Source organism: Callorhinus ursinus, unplaced genomic scaffold (assembly GCF_003265705.2).
Source record: "Callorhinus ursinus isolate GAN/ISIS: 27379988/994484 unplaced genomic scaffold, GSC_fseal_2.0 scaffold21, whole genome shotgun sequence".
NCBI lineage: Eukaryota > Metazoa > Chordata > Mammalia > Carnivora > Otariidae > Callorhinus > Callorhinus ursinus.
The window spans coordinates 7,661,526-7,679,253 of NW_027397083.1; the positions used below are offsets into that span (position 1 = coordinate 7,661,526).

At 38.6% G+C, this 17,728-nt stretch overlaps 1 protein-coding gene across 3 annotated transcripts in view; it reads right to left on the reverse strand.

Moving 5' to 3' along the window:
• Nucleotides 1–16,060, reverse strand: part of API5 (apoptosis inhibitor 5) — a 27,810-nt gene extending 11,750 nt beyond the window's left edge. For all 3 annotated transcript variants that reach the window (XM_025879082.2, XM_025879081.2, XM_073904731.1), the window contains exons 1-9: nucleotides 15,851–16,060; nucleotides 8,457–8,618; nucleotides 7,151–7,244; nucleotides 6,592–6,657; nucleotides 5,724–5,875; nucleotides 3,824–4,030; nucleotides 3,005–3,109; nucleotides 1,999–2,088; nucleotides 651–832 (exon numbers count right to left, since the gene is read on the reverse strand). In XM_025879082.2, the coding sequence (XP_025734867.1) occupies nucleotides 651–832; nucleotides 1,999–2,088; nucleotides 3,005–3,109; nucleotides 3,824–4,030; nucleotides 5,724–5,875; nucleotides 6,592–6,657; nucleotides 7,151–7,244; nucleotides 8,457–8,618; nucleotides 15,851–15,919 (1,127 nt within the window). In that variant the 5' untranslated portion in view covers nucleotides 15,920–16,060. The remainder of the gene's footprint in view (nucleotides 1–650; nucleotides 833–1,998; nucleotides 2,089–3,004; nucleotides 3,110–3,823; nucleotides 4,031–5,723; nucleotides 5,876–6,591; nucleotides 6,658–7,150; nucleotides 7,245–8,456; nucleotides 8,619–15,850) is intronic.
• Nucleotides 16,061–17,728: the final 1,668 nt, after the last annotated feature.

Consider the following 17,728-nt stretch of genomic DNA (forward strand, 5'->3'; position numbering starts at 1 on the left):
CTTCTAGAACTCTGCTTAATAACCTGGCATCATTTTTTAATTTTTGCAGGAATTTCTTAACTTGTTGCTTCTGACCAAATGTTTCACCAAGTATTAAACCACTGCCTTACCAAAGAACAGAGGACAGTAACAGATGTACAGTGGCCAAGCATTTCAAAATTTAAGATGTGAAGTTGTTAATAAAATGAACAAAGTGTGTTCATGAAACGACTTATTTCTCCAGCGCTACTCCCTTAGAACACGCTAAGACATTAACAATGGCAGCTCCAATTTACAAAGTACCCACTATGTACCAGGCACTGTGCTCAAAGCTTTCTATTCACTGTCTGATTCTCACAACTCTATGAGGCAGGTGCTGTTATCATTTAATGAACTGCTGAGGAAAATCAGGGGGTTAGAGAGGTTGGGAACCTGCTCAAGATCATAAAGCAAGTGAGGAGACTGAGTCTGTTTTTGAAAAAGTTCTCTCCCCCACATAGATTTGTTGCACCACAGGTTTATATACATTCTTGTTTTATGGATCTTCTATTTTGTCCCACCAGGTAAGGAAGGGTGGGGAGAAAGCTGTTGTAAAAGGAAAAGAAAACCAAGGGAGTATCAAGATAGCCATCATCTTTGCCAAGGATTGGGCCACTTCAATCATACATCACCTAATTTTAAAATCTTTCAGTTTTTCTGCATTCAGTTTGGCCGTTAAGAAATCTGGAAGTTTTCGGCCCAACTGGTGAAAGCTGTACAACAAACATTCCACATAGCTGAACTGCAGCTTGGGTTCTTCATTACCAGCATTCTCCCCATTTTCTGCTTCTTCTGGAGGGAGAGGCATGTACTCCTAAGAGATGAAAATATAGAGGTATTTGCAATCTGCTGTAAATGCTCTAATTATAAACACACAGTGAAGTAACTGCAGGGCATGCTTTTAAGGCATGAAGCATTAAAAACTACCAAAATCAGAAATTTAGGTAAGATATTCCTTTTACCTACCGGATCAATGACCTAGCCCGTCAACCCCTTCATATTAACCTATGTTGTACCTGCTGCCACCACCACCACCGCTACTATTACCGACAGTGAAGTAGCTAGTAACATTTACTAGGCACTTACACAAATGAGGGAACTGAAATTCTGACAGCTTAGGTAATTTTTCTATGGTGAAAAAGTAAGATGAAGAATCAGGATTCAATCTAGGTTTGCCACCAAAAGCTGATGCTTTTAACCACTTTATTATGCTAATTCCAAAAATCTTTTCTGAACATTTTCCCACATTGTTTGACTCCCCTTACATTCCAAGTACTGCCAAAGGCTGTCACACTCCGGTAAGCTGTACAGGTCTGGAAGAGCTCCAGATGTTGGATGACTCAATTCATACTATAGGTCTAATGCTTATCACTCACTGTGTCAGTTATACAAGTGCTTACATCCAACAAGAAAATCACTTGGTGATGCTGATAAGGATTTTATCAGATGGCCTATTTTTTCCACAATTATGACTTAAATGATTTTATTTCCTGGCTGCTATAGCTACTTGGCCTTGGGCAGCAACCTGGGAGCAAACGTGAAAAATATTTTGATAAAGGAAGAGCAGAAACACCTACTATAAAAATCCTGTATTATCTTTTATGCAAACCGTCAACAACAGAAAAAATGCCAAAGATTTTCTTTTAAAAGTAGACAACAGGAGCGCCTGGGTGCCTCAGTTGGTTAAGCTACTGCCTCTGGCTCAGGTCATGATCCTGGAGTCCCGGGATCGAGTCCCGTATTGGGCTCCCTGCTCAGTGGGGAGTCTGCTTCTCTCTCTGACCCTCCCCACTCTCATGCTCTCTCAAATAAATAAAATCTTTAAAAAAAAAATAAAAGTAGACAACATGTGGCCTGAACAACTAAAAACACTTGCTTAGAATTATTCTATCTAATCTGAATTTCAAAAGTTGGTTCTCTAGAAATTACATCACACTATTACATACTGATTATGCCATAAGAAAAGAAAAAAGTTCTTACCAATAACTTGTCAAATAGTTTTCTTAAATTTGTTTCTAGCTTTTCCATGTCACCACAAAATGAACTCATCTCTGCCAATAGTTTCAATACCTAAAACACAAAATTCACTGTTATTAGTATTATTTTTTTTGAATGGGAAAGGGCTGTAAAGTAAGAATGATTCTAGATAACTTTTTAAGGCTGCCTTCTGCTACAGTTTAATATTGTACTAAGAAGAGACACTAAGGAAGAACTCTTAACAGCAAAGAATTATTTACTAACATTTAGAATAGGCTTCATTTGCTATTAAATTTAGTCTCTGGACACTAACTCAAAGTATCGGTAACTGCTACTATTCTTGAGGTCCATTTTTCTTTTACTCAATCCCAGTCTAATAAGCCAAACTCAAGCCCAGTCTAATAAGCCAAACCCAAGACATCTGAAGCAAATGACAGCAACAGTATACAGTGGGTCTCTTCTCTATCCCAAAAACCTAAGAGGGAAATGGCACATACATTTCCACATTTCAGCTCAATTCAATAATCATTTCGTGCCTTTCAGAATCGGGCTCAGCACTAGATTCTAGGGCTATAGAGATGAATCAGTGAAATGTGGAGAGAGAAATAAATGTTACACGTGCTGTGAAAAAAACGTGTATGTACATTACAGCAGAGATACAAGGACAGAGTCCTCAAGTATACTGGAGAAGGGATAAAGGATATTTTGTATTAACCCAGTTTAAATCTGGCTCTCTCAATTATGGATAGGGGTAGCAACAGTCATGAATTAAACACCTTGTTTACAAGTATTAAGGCTACAAAGAGAGAATCATGAATACTATAGGCAGTGCTTTCCCATTGCAGCAAACCTTCATTAAATTCATAAAGCATTCCTATGTGATTAATCCTGGGACAGATTACTAGCTAGCCATCATACCTTTATTCTCTTAGAAATCAGATCTCTATGTTATTTATGTTAAAATATGGGAATGCCTTTTTAGTACTAAAAGCAGACATTTTTCTCTTACCTCCAACTGTATATCGAGACCCTCCACTGGTGTAGTCAAGGAACTGAGGTTAGGGAGAACCTGCTCACAGAAGTAAGTCACAAACCTTGTGGAATGCACATTTTTCTGTAAAAATCCGAGGAACAATGAGTTGTCAAAAAAAAGGGGGGATACTCTTTCAAATATAATAGCAGAATGTCATTCAATAAATACTGAGCATGACATCAAGTACTGTGGCTATAAATATAATACAGTGCATACCCCAGTGCACCCCAGAAATAACCTTGGTAGACAATATACACTCTGTTACAACGTAATCTGGAGCATTTGGACATCTATAAATTCTCAAACTCTTCCTCAATTCTCACATCAAATTTTAGGGGATATTTTAGTGTTGAATTTTGTACATTTTTCAAAAGGGAGGAGTCCTTTATACAGTGTTTTTCAAACTATTCTATGCACATCCTGGAAGACTCATGGCCAGGGGAATCACAAAGCCATAGAAAAAGAGCATATTTACCTAGAACAACGATCTGTTAGAAAATTTAAGAAAAAAAAGCTAAATTACTAACCCAAATGGTTTAAAAACTCAGCCAAACCATAAAGTATGATGCAAAACTCTCTAAACTTTAAAAAAATCTCTAAGCAAGACTTTAAAAAGAAATTTCTTGCTGCTTTGGGCTCTCACCAACCCCACAAGGCCTCCATAAAGTAAATATTCACTCCATTGTCTTACTATTTTATGCAGAAGTTTGAGGAGAATGCTCAAGTGAGTATCTATAGAAATATAAGCTTCAATAGAGTAATTAAAATAGCAACTAGGTAAAACAAAGAGCTCACAGAGAAGAGGGGTACTGCCTGCCGAGTGCACTGTAAGAGCCTGTCCACACAGTCGGGATCCGAGGGATTGAAGGTTTGCTCCAGGTCGGCTTGTTCAGCCACGAGTTCTACAAGTTGCTGCCTTCCACTCACTGTCTGTAAGCTTTTTAACCCAGAGAGTATCTTCATGAACAGGACAAATTCTTCACCAGTCACATCTTCTAGGACCTAGAAAAAGACAATTCAGAATTATAGTATTGGTATCACTTGAATGGGAAAGAAAGAGCAATACTGAAAAGTGTAACAAATTTGTCCCTTATTAAAGTCAGATTGCTATTAATATTTCTGAAATACCAATGAGAGGACAACTTCTGGCTTCAGTCAATTTAGCTTTAGAGTACACCAGGCATTCTCAGTGGAGCGCCTCATTGTCTCCAAAGGAGCAAAACTTGGTTCTTGGAAAATTTACTCTTTTTTTATGTATAAAGTTCAGATACACAGAGTGCATAAACAGATACAGTGGCATTAAAATTTCACAGGAGAACGGCTAAGAAAAAATAGTCTAAAAAGGCTCTCTTTGTGGGGGGGGTGGTAAGAGCAGAAAAAAAAATAGAAGAATTCTATAGTCAACTGCCAAATTAGATTGTTTCCTATATTTAAGAGCAGCTCAGGGCACCTGCCTGGCTCAGTCAGTAGAGTATGCGACTCTTGATCTTGGGGTTGTAAATTCAAGCCCCAAGTTAGGTATAGAGATTACTTAAAAAAATAAAACTTTAAAAATATACAAAAGCAACAACAGTTAATTAATTCACATTAATATGGCAATTGTATACAAAATAGGAGATCATACAAACCTTAAGTGCTCCACATCAGTGGGTCTAAGCCTTTCTATTCATTGACCGAAGAAACAAGCAATCATGACATACTCCACCAGGTTATTAGCTGGGGCATAGGTAAAATATGTTGATATTCCCAGCTGGAGAGCTGCTCCTTTCGCTCTCACTGAAGAAATCTCATCAGTAAGCAAGTGAGTGGTGGTGTTAGAGACAATTTTGAATTTTCCTGAACATATATATAAAAGCAATGATCTTCAAACTTTGGCACTTTATGAGTGAAAAGTTCGCTGTGACAAACCTTGCGAATCTTAGCATTTCTAACTATGCTGGTGCTGGGAGCACAAACAGGCATGGTCTCCTTATAGTGATATGGGGTAAGATGAAAAAAAAAAAAGGCATTTCAATGTGTTTCCTTGTCATTTTGAAATGATCCAGAATACTACAGGAGAATATCCTAAAAGTGGGGAGAGGAGTGGAAATTAGGTAAAATTTCCTGAAGGAAATGATTTGCACAGAGTACTGAAGAATGCATAAATTTTGAGGATAACACCACAAAAGATTTAAATGTGATCACATCCCTTTAAATTAACATGCTGATTCATCATTACTGATGACCAAAGTGCAAAATACAAGAAAAGCTTGACGTTCTATGGTGATTTTAACAGAATATATCATTTTATACGTAAGCTACATACTGCTAATTTCATTTTTTTTTTAAGATTTTATTTATTTGAGAGAGAGAGAGAGAGAGTGAGGAATAGAAAGCACAAACGGGAAGAGGCAGAGGGAGAAGCAGACTCCCCGCTGAGCCACCCAGGCGCCCCATACATACTGCTAATTTCAAATATGTTCTTTTGCTTTAAAGAAATCCTGTTAGGGGCGCTTGGGTTGCTCAGTCATTAAGCGTCTGTCTTTGCTCAGGTCATGATCCCAGGGTCCCAGGATCAAGCCCCGCATCGGGTTCCCTGCTCTGCGGGAAGTCTGCTTCTCCCTCTCCCCCTCCCCCTGCTTGTGTTCCCTCTCTCTGTCAAATAAATAAAATCTTAAAAAAAAAAAAATCCTGTTAAATGATGACTGAAGCTTACCTTTTTGGACTCAGTTAGTATAAGTTCCTCTACTTCCTTTGTTAAGACTTCATCTGGTAAAGTCTTAAGTTTTGTAGAAAGGAATTTGATTGCTCGTTCTCTAACAATGTCCTCTCCTTGAAGTATTTGGCTAAACAAGCCACCTAAAGTCCCTGCAAAACAAAACAGTTGTGTGTAGTAAGTCAATTCTATATCTTCATGAAGTTTTCCCCTTTAACTCATTTAACAGTTATTTAACAGTTATTTCTTTTCCAGTGAGTTAATAAGCATCCTGAATATCATTGATTCTGGCTAAATTAGTCTGAAATATCTACAGCCCCAACCATAACAGTAATCACATGCTTGTTCATGGATTCAGAAACAACCTGAGTATGACTTTCCCTTTTTAATAATTATTAATAAAAAAAGACCCAGGTATTTTGGAGAATTTCTTTAATGTGGCGAAGGGAGTCTTCCAACAAATTACCAATGGAAAAGTTTGATCTGTTTTTGCAGTTACTTCTGCTGGTTTTTTGAGTCACAAATATCTTGTGCTAAGTAACTTTTTTTTTTTAAGGTTTTATTTATTTATTTGAGAGAGAGCGCACAAGCAGGGGGAGCAGCAGGCAGAGGGAGAGGGAGAAGCAGGCTCCCCGCTGAGCAGGGAGCCTGATGCGGGGCTTGATCCCAGGACTCTGGGATCATGACCGAGCCAAAGGCAGATGCTTAAGCCACCCAGGCGCCCCTGCTAAGCAGTTTTAAAGAACACTTAGAACTTTTATGAAACAGAACTCAGGGTGAATCTGACTTTATCCTTAATGAATAATGCCAAGCTGCCCAATTCTTTTTTAACACAACAAGCACAATTCAGAACAAGAGGTGGCCTTACCTTTTGCATCCATCTTAAATATACTTAACAGGGCATTGTTCACTAAGTTAAATTCTGCAGAGTCATCTGGAGAGAGAAAAAGCAGTACAATGTATAAAATGAAAAATATCATATGCTTCATTTTCAAACCTAAAATTCAACATAGTTTCTCATAGACTACATTGAAAGCAGAGATACAATTAAGCATTCTTCTCAGGTACCAAGAAAATACACCTTCCCTATAAAGGTAAAGAACCTGATCTGGCATACCAGGAAAGCTTTTACGTTAAGATGGTACAATTAAAAAACTACAGGAAACTGGGGGGCAGGGGGGAGTCATGATACATCAACATTCCCAAAAGAATCACTATCTTTATAAACAATTAAAAACAAAGGAAAACAGCATTAGGAATTAGATAATCACAACCCAATAAGCTTCAAACTACTGATTGAAAAAAAAGAATTTTAATTTCGATTAGAAGTAGTACCTCCAAGCCATAAAGAAAAAAAAGCTAAAAACAGAGTCACTTTTTCAAAGAGAAGTTATATTTAGATAAAGGGTAATAATAAAATTCCTTACCTGTCTGCAGAAGTTGAGTTAGTATATCTGCCACCCGGGGAAGATTTTCTCCAGTGGCAAACTGAGGCAGCTCTTTAATTGCTTGCCGTCGAATCTGAATACGATTTCAAACAAAAAATTAAGCAAATACCATCATCAACACAAACAACAATCCCAACCTTTAAGGAAAACTAAAACCACAGAGAAACCACAATTAGGGGCACACGAGTCACAAAAATATAAAACATGAGACTTGTAGCAGTTTTAGAAATAATTTGTTCCAATTTAATAGTCAAGCTTCACAGAATAAATATGTGGTAGAAAGGAATGTTAAATACAATTACCTGACTGGAGTAGACAGATTTGAGATCATAAGCAAAGTTTATATACTGATTACATGTAACTGTTGGGTCTTTACTACCTTCGGGCATATACTACAGTAGCCCTTATGGCTAGAGTGGCAATGACCTATCTAGTAACTATATTTACTTCAGAATTTCCAGTATTAACTACTTAATATAACATCTGTGAATGTATTCTGTGTACTTAATCCCAAATTTGTGGTCCTGGCTTATTTAGTTTAAAATAAAAATGGATACGACTTATTTTTTTTAATTTAACTTTATTATGTTATGTCAGTCACCATACAGTACATCATTAGTTTTTGACGTAGTGTTCCATGATTCATTGTTTGCGTATAACCACCCAGTGCTCCATGCAATATCTAGCAAATTGTGCATGAAATGTTGGCGATTCACTAATTTCATTTGAAAAGCCAGGAGGTGATATTTGAAAGTTCTCAGGAACCTGAATCAGCAGCCAGAAATGCTGACAGTTAATTCTGTTTCAAGGAAAAACTATTTCTTCTTTTTCTAGTAGTCACATGTAATGATTACACAGACCAACTATTTTTTTGTTATGCATAATATTTAGGGGTGTTGAAACTATATGATGTAACACTTAAATATCTAAGCAAGTATAAATTGATTGAAAACTAACATTAGTCTAATTTCATGTGCACAATGTGTAACAATCTATGAAAAAATGTGAGCCACAACCCATTTTTTCCAGTGGATAACAGATAAGCAAAACAAAATATTTTGTGATTCTATGGATTTTTCACAGTTGAAAGGTGGTGAAAGAGGGAATACATTTTCGCAAACATAGATTTAAGCCTCAGTATGGCATCACGCCAAACGACACTGCAGTATTTCATTGTGCATGGATATGACTGGTGCTTCAACTACATTAGCCGCACATAGGAAGTGTCTGAAAATGGCAAGTGAGACATATGAAAGCTTGTTGAAAGCATCAATCATAAACTTACTGATACATCTTCATCCTCACAGAGGTCTAATTGTGCATTGATAGCAGAATCAGCCAATTCTGGAAAATGTTTAAAGAATTTCGGAATAAACTGGGCTGCTAATCTTTTTTCTTTCGTACCACCTTTCACACCATCTAGTATCACTTGATAGGCATCTTTATGCTGAAAGAAAGAATAAGGCAGAAAAGAAACAATTTTTAAGGATGGGAAGCTAAACAAACTTGAGTCTGCTTTAAATTAGAAAAGTTTTACATAGGCTAAAAAAAAGCAGGGCTTATTTTTGGAGTTTTACTGTTTAAACTGGACACCTATATTCCTACCATCTTCTCCTCTGCCCCCTCCCTGCCCCCTCCCTGCCCCCATGCATTATTTGTCAGTGGGGAAGAGAGAAGGATGACTCGAATTTTAAATGGAGAAATAAGTTTGTTGATGCACCAAGGCTTCCTTGTACTAGTGATTACTGACCTGACCTTGTAACCATATCCATGGTTAAACATTATAATTAATATCATATCACAGAATTCTCAAAGAATTGTGTTATATCTACTTAATCATATTTATCTGATTTCAACTAGCATCTTGATGAAGGCGGAGAGAATACAATCTTGAAATTAAGCAATAATAGGAAGGCTAGGAAGCTTTTTTGGTTTCATTTATTTTATGATACAAAAACAATAATTCACTCTAGATAGTTAACTTTGGATTTAGATTCTAATGTTACATGTTTAACTTTTTATTAGAATACATTAAAAACTCATTTGTTTCCTTTTATTTATTTTTGAGAGAGAGAGAGAGAGAGAGAGGGAGACAGCACACAAGGGTGGGGGGGAAGGGAGAGGGAAAAAGGGGAGGGAGAAAGGGAATCTCCAGCAGACTCCATGCTCAGCACAGAGCCCAATGCAGGGCTTGATCTCATAACCCTGAAATCATGACCTGAGCTGAAATCAAAAGTTGTATGCTTAACCGAATGAGCCACCCAGATGCCCCTCATTTGTTTCCTTTAAAAAAAAAAAAATTCAGAAGTGCTCTCCCTTAGATACTCATAATGTGAAGGGTCAACAAGTTCCCAATCCCCCTTACACCTTGCCTCTAAACCAGTCCTTTTCTTAAATGACAATGATCAAGCTGGCAAACAGGAGTAATAAATCCTGAGATTATAGATACATCTTCTGTTTGGACATACGAATAAAACTTCTAATTACTGAAAAACATTAAACATTATAATAATGATACCAAATGTGCACACAGCATAGTGTTTACTTACTGTGTTCAAGGCAATGCTCTGTTTTAGATTATGTGCTTTAGATACTTCCATGCCATCAAAAGGAAAATAACCAATAAAAATTCAGTGGGTTATAGAATTGCCCAAACTTTAGTTTTATAATAACTCTTTTCATGGACAATACTATGTTAAGTGGAAAAAAATAAAGCAAAATGCGAAGTTACCTGGGTACAGTAGGATCTCAATTAAGGATTTTAATAACAGAAATAAAGTGTTCTAGGATCAAAAAGGCTACAGTCAAAATTAGATCTTTTAAAGGTACAGGTTTTAATATATTCTGCAAAAATACTGGATTGAAACTTCAAATACTGCCACCTATCTAAAAAACATAAATTCTAAAAATTAGTTCCAAAAAACTAAAATCCCACCAACTGACTGACAACTCCTTTTAATATCTTAAACATAACACCAACTCCTAAATAAGAAAAATTTCCTGAATTAGGTTAGCTTCCTCATGAAGTGCAGACACAAAATCAGTCGTTAGGAGTTAAAGCATATTACACACTTTTTAATGCAAAGGTTTGAAAAATTATGGCTAACTTCTCTACCACTGTACATTCCTGTGGTTTGTCTCATGTCTTCCAGATAGACTTCATAAAATCAAAGTTTTAAACAGTTCTGACACCCTTACTTCTTGCAGGGTATCAAATCCAAGTTCCTTTAAATCAAACAAAGCTTTACTTATAAAGCCTTTTGAAGAAAATCCTTACATTATCTAAAATTAATTGAAGAATCCCTACTTCAAACAATTCATTCTCTTGTCAAGAAAAAAATATCTGAATAGAGTAAAAAAGGAATCATTAGCGACATTTATTGAAAGCCTACCGGGACTGAGTAATGCCTTGTGTACATGCCTCACAGTAATCCTGTGAGTTAGGTGTTACTACTATCCATGTTTTTTAGATGAGAAAACCAAGACTCAGAAAGTGAAATAATCTGTCCAGAGCTACACAGCTAGACAAGTAGCAGATCCAGATCTGAACATAGTTCTGACAGGCTCTAAAGTCAAGATCTGTGCCTAATACCAAGCCTCTTTAAGTTCTGAGATCTTTGTTAACAAAGGAAGAGAGAAAGAAAGCTTGCCAGATCTAGGACTGTCAGAGGGAAAACTTGAGTCCTAAATATAGGCTCCATACAGGCATGTACACTGAGATACAGCATCCCAAACACAGCAAGTCCCTTGAAAAGTTAAGCATTTTAACATATTCAAACTAGAAATCTAAGTTTCTACCATTTGTAGGCATCAGTTTTATCAAATAATTTCTATAAACGTTACTAACAGACTTCACACTGATTACCCTTCATATAACGCAAAATAAAATGCTCTTCTTTGCCAGCTCTTTGTCTTCTAACTGTAGCACAGGGACAAGACTTTTTACAGAATCTCCCTAAAGTAGCTGTTACTTCTGGTTTTCCAAGTAGGAAATAAAATATGTGATATTTTCAATGATCACAGTGATTTAGTGACAGTAGATTGTAACCATAATAAAGCATTTCAAATACTACACAGCACGGCTTATTTTTTTCTCTTCCAACACAACAGTATATTTCAGCTAGATAAATAAATCTGTGATCCTAATAAGTTTTAATTGTAAATATTTTAATGCATTTCTGAAACTATGTATTTGTGTATGCTTTTAATAGCTAATTAAAAAAGCAAACTCTAAAGAAATCACTAAAATATTTTCAAGTAAAAAGTCAGCTACAATAAGATCCACATTCAGCAGATACCTTCTACAATAAGAAATGTGATAGTGATTGTCAAAACACAACCAATATATTTAAGTGATCAGTGACATGCCAGGTAAAGCCATGTTTGAGACCAGGATGCAGCTTCTAGGAAATAAACAATTATTTTATTTATTAAGATTTATTTATTTATTTTAGAGAGAGAGAGAGCAGCAGCGGGAAGGGGAGAGAGAGAGGGAGAAAGAATCTTGAGCAGACTTTGCCTGAGCATGGAGCCCTACACGGGGCTCGATCTCATGACCCTGAGATCACAACCAGAGCCAAAACCAAGAGTCGGCTGCTTAACTGCACCACCCAGGTGCCCCTAAACATTTATTTTAGAGAAGAAATGATATAGTTCCAACAAACATTTCTCAAGTATGACATAAAAAGAAAACGGATATGCTAAGCTATATTACTTTCTTCTTCACTCAATTTATAATCTAGTTTGTATGTAATACTGAATTAACACTTTATTTAGTGAAGTATAGCTGACATACAGACATCCAACATAGGGATTTGACAATTCTATATATTACTCAATGTTCACTACAATAAAGTGTAGTTGCTGTCATCATCCAACATTACATTATCGACAATATTCATACTTTTACCTATTTTTGAAGGATTATAAACTTGGTCTGTGATTTTAGCTTAATCATACAAAAAAAGAGTGCTATTTCATGAAATATAAATCAGTCAAGCTTACACTCTTCCATGAAGAGCCAACATACTCCCGTGTAAGAGAACAAAGGAGAAATTGGAGTTCAGACATTATATTGATTTTTTCTTAAAGATTTTATTTATTTATTTGACAGACAGAGAGAGACAGAGAGAGAGCAAAAGAGGGAACACAAGCAGGGGGAGTGGGAGAGGGAGAAGCAGGCTTCCCGCTGACAGGGAACCCGATGCAGGGCTCGATCCCAGAACCCTGGGATCATGACCTGAGCCGAAGGCAGATCCTTAACGACTGAGCCACCCAGGCACCTGGCATTATATTGATCTTAACTCAGCCTAACTGCCCCAGTCCTTTCACAGGTTTTTTTTTTTTTTAAACTTTAAAATGTTTTTGACTACATAATAAAAAACTAAATATATCTACATTTAAAAATTAAGTAAATTCAGAAAAATTAGAAACAAATGTAGATAATGGACAACAGCTTGCTCTATGATGGCGAGTTGGGCGCTCTAGGCAGAGCACAGTGGAAAGGGGGTTAGGGAGGTAATGGAACACTGGGCAGAGGAAGGAGAACGGAAGGAGTAGTAGCAGAAGCAGAGTGGGCGGGAAGGGAAGCCAAATAGTAGGTGGAAAACAGGAGCTACAAGAGGGAAGCAGACAGACTGGGGGGTTTTGAGGCATTAAATAATGCTTCAGTTAGAATCTATCACTCGAAGTTTGCTTATTAGAAAAGACACTCGTGGTTTAAATATATGATGTGAGAGTATAAAGTTCTCATCTTCATTCATATATATATGTGTACACACAGTAATTACGTTTATATATCATTTATTATATAACCTATTAACTGTATAATTATAAACTTTATTATTAATATAATTATACCTGCTCTTTCTTTGAATATATTTCTTCAACTTTAAAGAAAAAATGTCTACTGAAGGGCAAGGCACAGTGCAAGGAGAGAACACAAAAATGAGTCTTAACCTCAAGACTTTATAATTTGGTAAGGGAAGAAGAGAAGTCCTCATGTGAAATAAAATATAAATCTGAAGTACTATAAATGAATACACAGCGTCAAGGAGGTTCATCAAGAGAAAGATCTGATCTGTTTGAGGAAAATTAGCTGAAAACCTCAGAGAACTTGTGTTTTTCCTAATATACTCAGAGAGCATTACTCTCAGAGGAGAATTGACAGTAGTGAGGACGGCACTCCCCTCATGGCAGCAGCATGAGCAACTGTGGTACTCCGCTCTTTGACAAAGGATAAAAATAAAAATAAACGTTAGAAGGAAGTTCTAGACTAAAAACTCAAATATGGTCTCAGAAATGTCCAGATAGGTACCTGCCAGGAAACTCAGTGATCTTGACTGCAAACCTTGTAAGTTAAGCGAAAATCAGGCTTTGCTACACTACGAATGTAAACACTTTTTCTCCTTAAAAAATAGTGTTCTTTCATTAAGTTGGCTCTTGCTTTTAGTTAAAATTCACATGCAGTATCCTGAAACCCACTATCTTTTTTGGTAAGCAGTTTTAGGACTTTCTCTAAAAGGGGAAAAGTTATTACACAATAGAGCAGAATTGGTAGCCATATGGATTAGTCCAGCTTCAGTCCTTCCAGAATTCACTGTTTGAGGCTGAGAAAATCACACTTCATTATGCACAGGTCGTTTTGTCTCAAATAGTTCCTGACAGCTGTCATTACAGTGTCATGAAGGTACCGATCTCACATCATGCTAAGGAATTGTGCTAAAATTTTAGCAACTGGCACAGTGTTTGGCACATGGTAGGCACTCAAAAAATGTACTGAATAAATGAAACTGTGGGCCCTCATTGAAGCCTGAATGAAAAAGCCCCTCTTCTGTTTTTCACAAACTTCTGTCTCCTAAGCGCTCTTGCCAAATTAAAAGCAAGATTTTTTGCCTTGAGAAAGACATTTTTGACCTCTTGAGGGAGAATTCTCAATCTTACCTGGTATTTAAGATTAAAGATGACATTAAGAGGAAAATGTGAGCAACTCTCAATTATTCACAATGTATATGTAAATTCCAGTTTGGATTCTATTTGCCCTAAGAGACTCTTAAGTATGTGGCTGTCAACCTTTTTGCTATCCAGAAAAGAATGAGGGAGGGGGTATGGGGCATGACTATGTACACAGTTTCTATGCTTCCCTAAAAAATTTCTGATCTACCTCTTTGGGAGAGCACCATTTACAAACTGAGGATCACTCCTGGTTTCTATCCCATCTCCTCTGCTGATCTGCGACAAAGTCAATTTTAGGTAGAACAATTTGCTACAATATTCCTCAAATCTGTCACAACGAATGAGAATAACTTCACTACTAAATCTTTCTAGGACCAACAACAAAATCAAAATATGACTGATCATAGTTTTTCCAATCTTGTCTTAATGGGCAGAAAATTTCTCCTTCAGTACCGACCTAACACACACCCTATATTTATCTACAAAAGACTGTCAGTATATTTCTCATTGATGATGTCAAAATTCCCTACTGAAATGGAAATATATTTGGAAGGAAAATAATCTGGTACTTTCAACTGGTATATTTACAATTTTAGGTTAAGCTTAAGGAAGGTCCTGACATCACAATTTCTGGTGGTGGTGTTCAGCTGGGAAATAATTTCCCTGAATTACACATGTCCAGAAAAAGGGGCTGGGTGGGGCCGTGCCACACAGCCTTGCTAATGTTAGTAGTAGACTACAGGATCTTCCTACTCCATGGGATAGACAAGCAGAAGAATCACAATAAGTTCTAAGCACCGAAATAGAATTTCTAACAACAATGATCAAGATTACTTCTGGGAGAGCCTGGTTCTTTTCCCAAGAAACACACACACACACCCCACGCCCCCCCCAACTCCTTAAGTTCAATGTACTCCAGTACTTGAAAACTCACAAAGAAGCCCGTATGGTCAACTCAACACTGCTGAAACTGTGTGTCTTGGGGAAACACTGCGGAGAGCTCTTGCCAGACAACTCTATTTAAAGCCGCTCTCTCCCCCTCCCCCCTGCCACTGCACGGTCCCGTTATATTTTCTTCACAACACTTTCCGAGGCGGGTACCCAACTTTCTTATTTATCATTAGTCTCCCTCACTAAAAGTACATTTGGGGAGAGCACGGTAACTTTCTATCTTGTACCTTCAGCGCCGGGCACAGCGCCTGGTGTATAGTAGGCACTCAAAAACGTACTGAATAAATGAAATCGTAAACCCTCGTTAAAATCCGGGCAAAAGGGCTCCTCTTCTGTTTTTCACAAACTTCTGTCTGCTAAACACTCTTCCTAAATTAAAAGCAGATTTTTTGCCTTGACAAAGACATTTCTGACCTCTTCAGAACTCTCAATTTAATCTTCCGATGGGCTGAGGTCCACCGGAAAGGAGAAAGACTTAAGAGCAATCTGCAGGGCAAGGCTCGGGGTAAGAATTAACGGGGGGGCTGACGAGGCTGAGTTAGGCAACACCACGGTGAGAAAAGGCTGGCCAAGCGAGGCAGAGGGGCCTGGGACCGGGATCTGCGCTCTCCCTGGCGAAGCCGGAGTCTACACACCCAGAGGGGCCCACCCCGACGAAACAGCCGGGGCGGCTGGGAGCCCGCGGGAGGACGAAGCAGCAGCCCCCGCCCGGCCTGGGGAGCGCTTTCGAGAGGCCGCGGAGCACCGGGCCCTGCAGGCCGCTCGGGGACTTACCTGGCCCACTTGCTCCGTAGCATCGGCTAAGATGCCATAGTTGCGATAAAGCTCCTCCACGGTCGGCATCGTGAGCGACAAGCCCAGGGCCCGCTCCTGCTGTCGTCGTCGACGCCGGCGCCACCGCCGCCTCTAAAGTTCTCCAAGCCCGCGACCCGCACTATTACGCCTCCAGCTGCCGCCAGTGCCGCCGCCAGTCACCGCGCTCAGTACGGCTCCGCCCCCAACGTCTACGTAAAGACGTGCGCGTTGGGAGCGGCCTTCATTGACGGCCGATGCACGGCCTGGGGTTATAGCGCCCTCTAACGCTTGGCTGTGCAAAAAGCGACAACGATGATTAATTAGCTCATGATCCTTTGAAGGATTGTACCTGGCCAGGAGCACTCGGAGGGGGGTGGAGGAAAATACAAAGATGACTGCGTTTCTGCTCTTAAAAGATCTCCCGTTGTCCAGGAAAGTGATCTTAATGGGAGAAAAATAGGATGAGGGGTCGGAGAGTTTCAGGGTTGAAACATTAAACTATTATAGATGATAAATTCCAAAGCCAGATCAGTTTATGCAGAATATGCACAGGCAATGGTCACAAAACAATTCCCTGGCTCTTGTACTCCTCGGTCAGATTAAGAATATTAAATGGGTGAGCCCGGTGATCGGTATCAAGGAGGGCACGTATTGCATGGAGCACTGGGTGTTATATGCAAACAATGAATCATGGAACACTGCATCAAAAACTAATGAGGTACTGTATGGTGACTAACATAACATATAAATAAAAGAATATTAAAAAGGATTAGGGAGCAGAAGGAGAGGAATTGGTGAGGTTTTGTTTTGTTTCTGAGAGAAATGTGCTTAGAGATGTGAGTAGCATAGGGCAGTGGCCATCTCCTTCCCTCAAGCCTGGGTCCATTCTGAGGAATCTGAAATATGATGCCTGTAGCTGGGAGTTGCAAAAGACTGGTTCCCGACGTATGCTGAAGAAGTTTGAGTTTCCTGTGGCAGCAGAGTGGAGGTGACCATGTTGGGACCCACCTGCATTCCCAGATTTTGCTGGAAGAAGGGTGTTGGAGTGATTTCCTTGTGCCAGAAGTGGGCCATGCAACAGAGAGAGAAAGATCCATTCAGAGTCCTGCTCCAGGGGTCTTCGGCCTGAGACTGAGAAAGACCCATAACAAGAGTCAATGGCAGCAGGAACTAGGTGGTGATTGAGAACAGCAAATTAGCCCTTCAAGGGAGTCCTACAGAGTGACCCATGTAAAAGGCTTGGTCTCTACCAGACCAGAGAACGTCTGGATTACTGCACAGTTCAAGACCTTTCTTATGTACTCATTTCTTCTCTCTTCTTGCTCCCCTTATACCTAGGAGGGCTCAGAAACTGCCTTCCAAATTTAGTCATGGATGAGAAGCAGAGGGGCAAGAAGGAGGCCCCAGCTGGAGCAGAAGAGATCTAACTGCAAATCAAATTTGGAATTTGGGTTCACATGTTGGAATGGACATTTTAATTTCTGAACTGAGGACTGTCTTTTAACTAAAAGGGAGCAGAAAAGTCATGGGTCTAACAGAATTTCTGTCTGGGACCAGAATGAGATTACTCCACCTGAATAAATCTTAAAGAGATCATGGAAGACAATAATAGAAGTGTATCTTGATGACATCCCCCGAGTTAGTGTCATCATCACTACATCAATGTAGTGTCGGGTGTATGTGTAACAGTAGAGAAAGGGATCGGGGCAGGAAGTGAGATTGTGTGTGTTCATGTTTTGCTTTGGCTTCGTGTTTTAATTCATTACAATAAGAGTATGCTAATATATACATGCTATGTGTTTGTATGTCTCTATATAATTTACATACCGAAAATTATAAACATAAGAAAAGACAAAG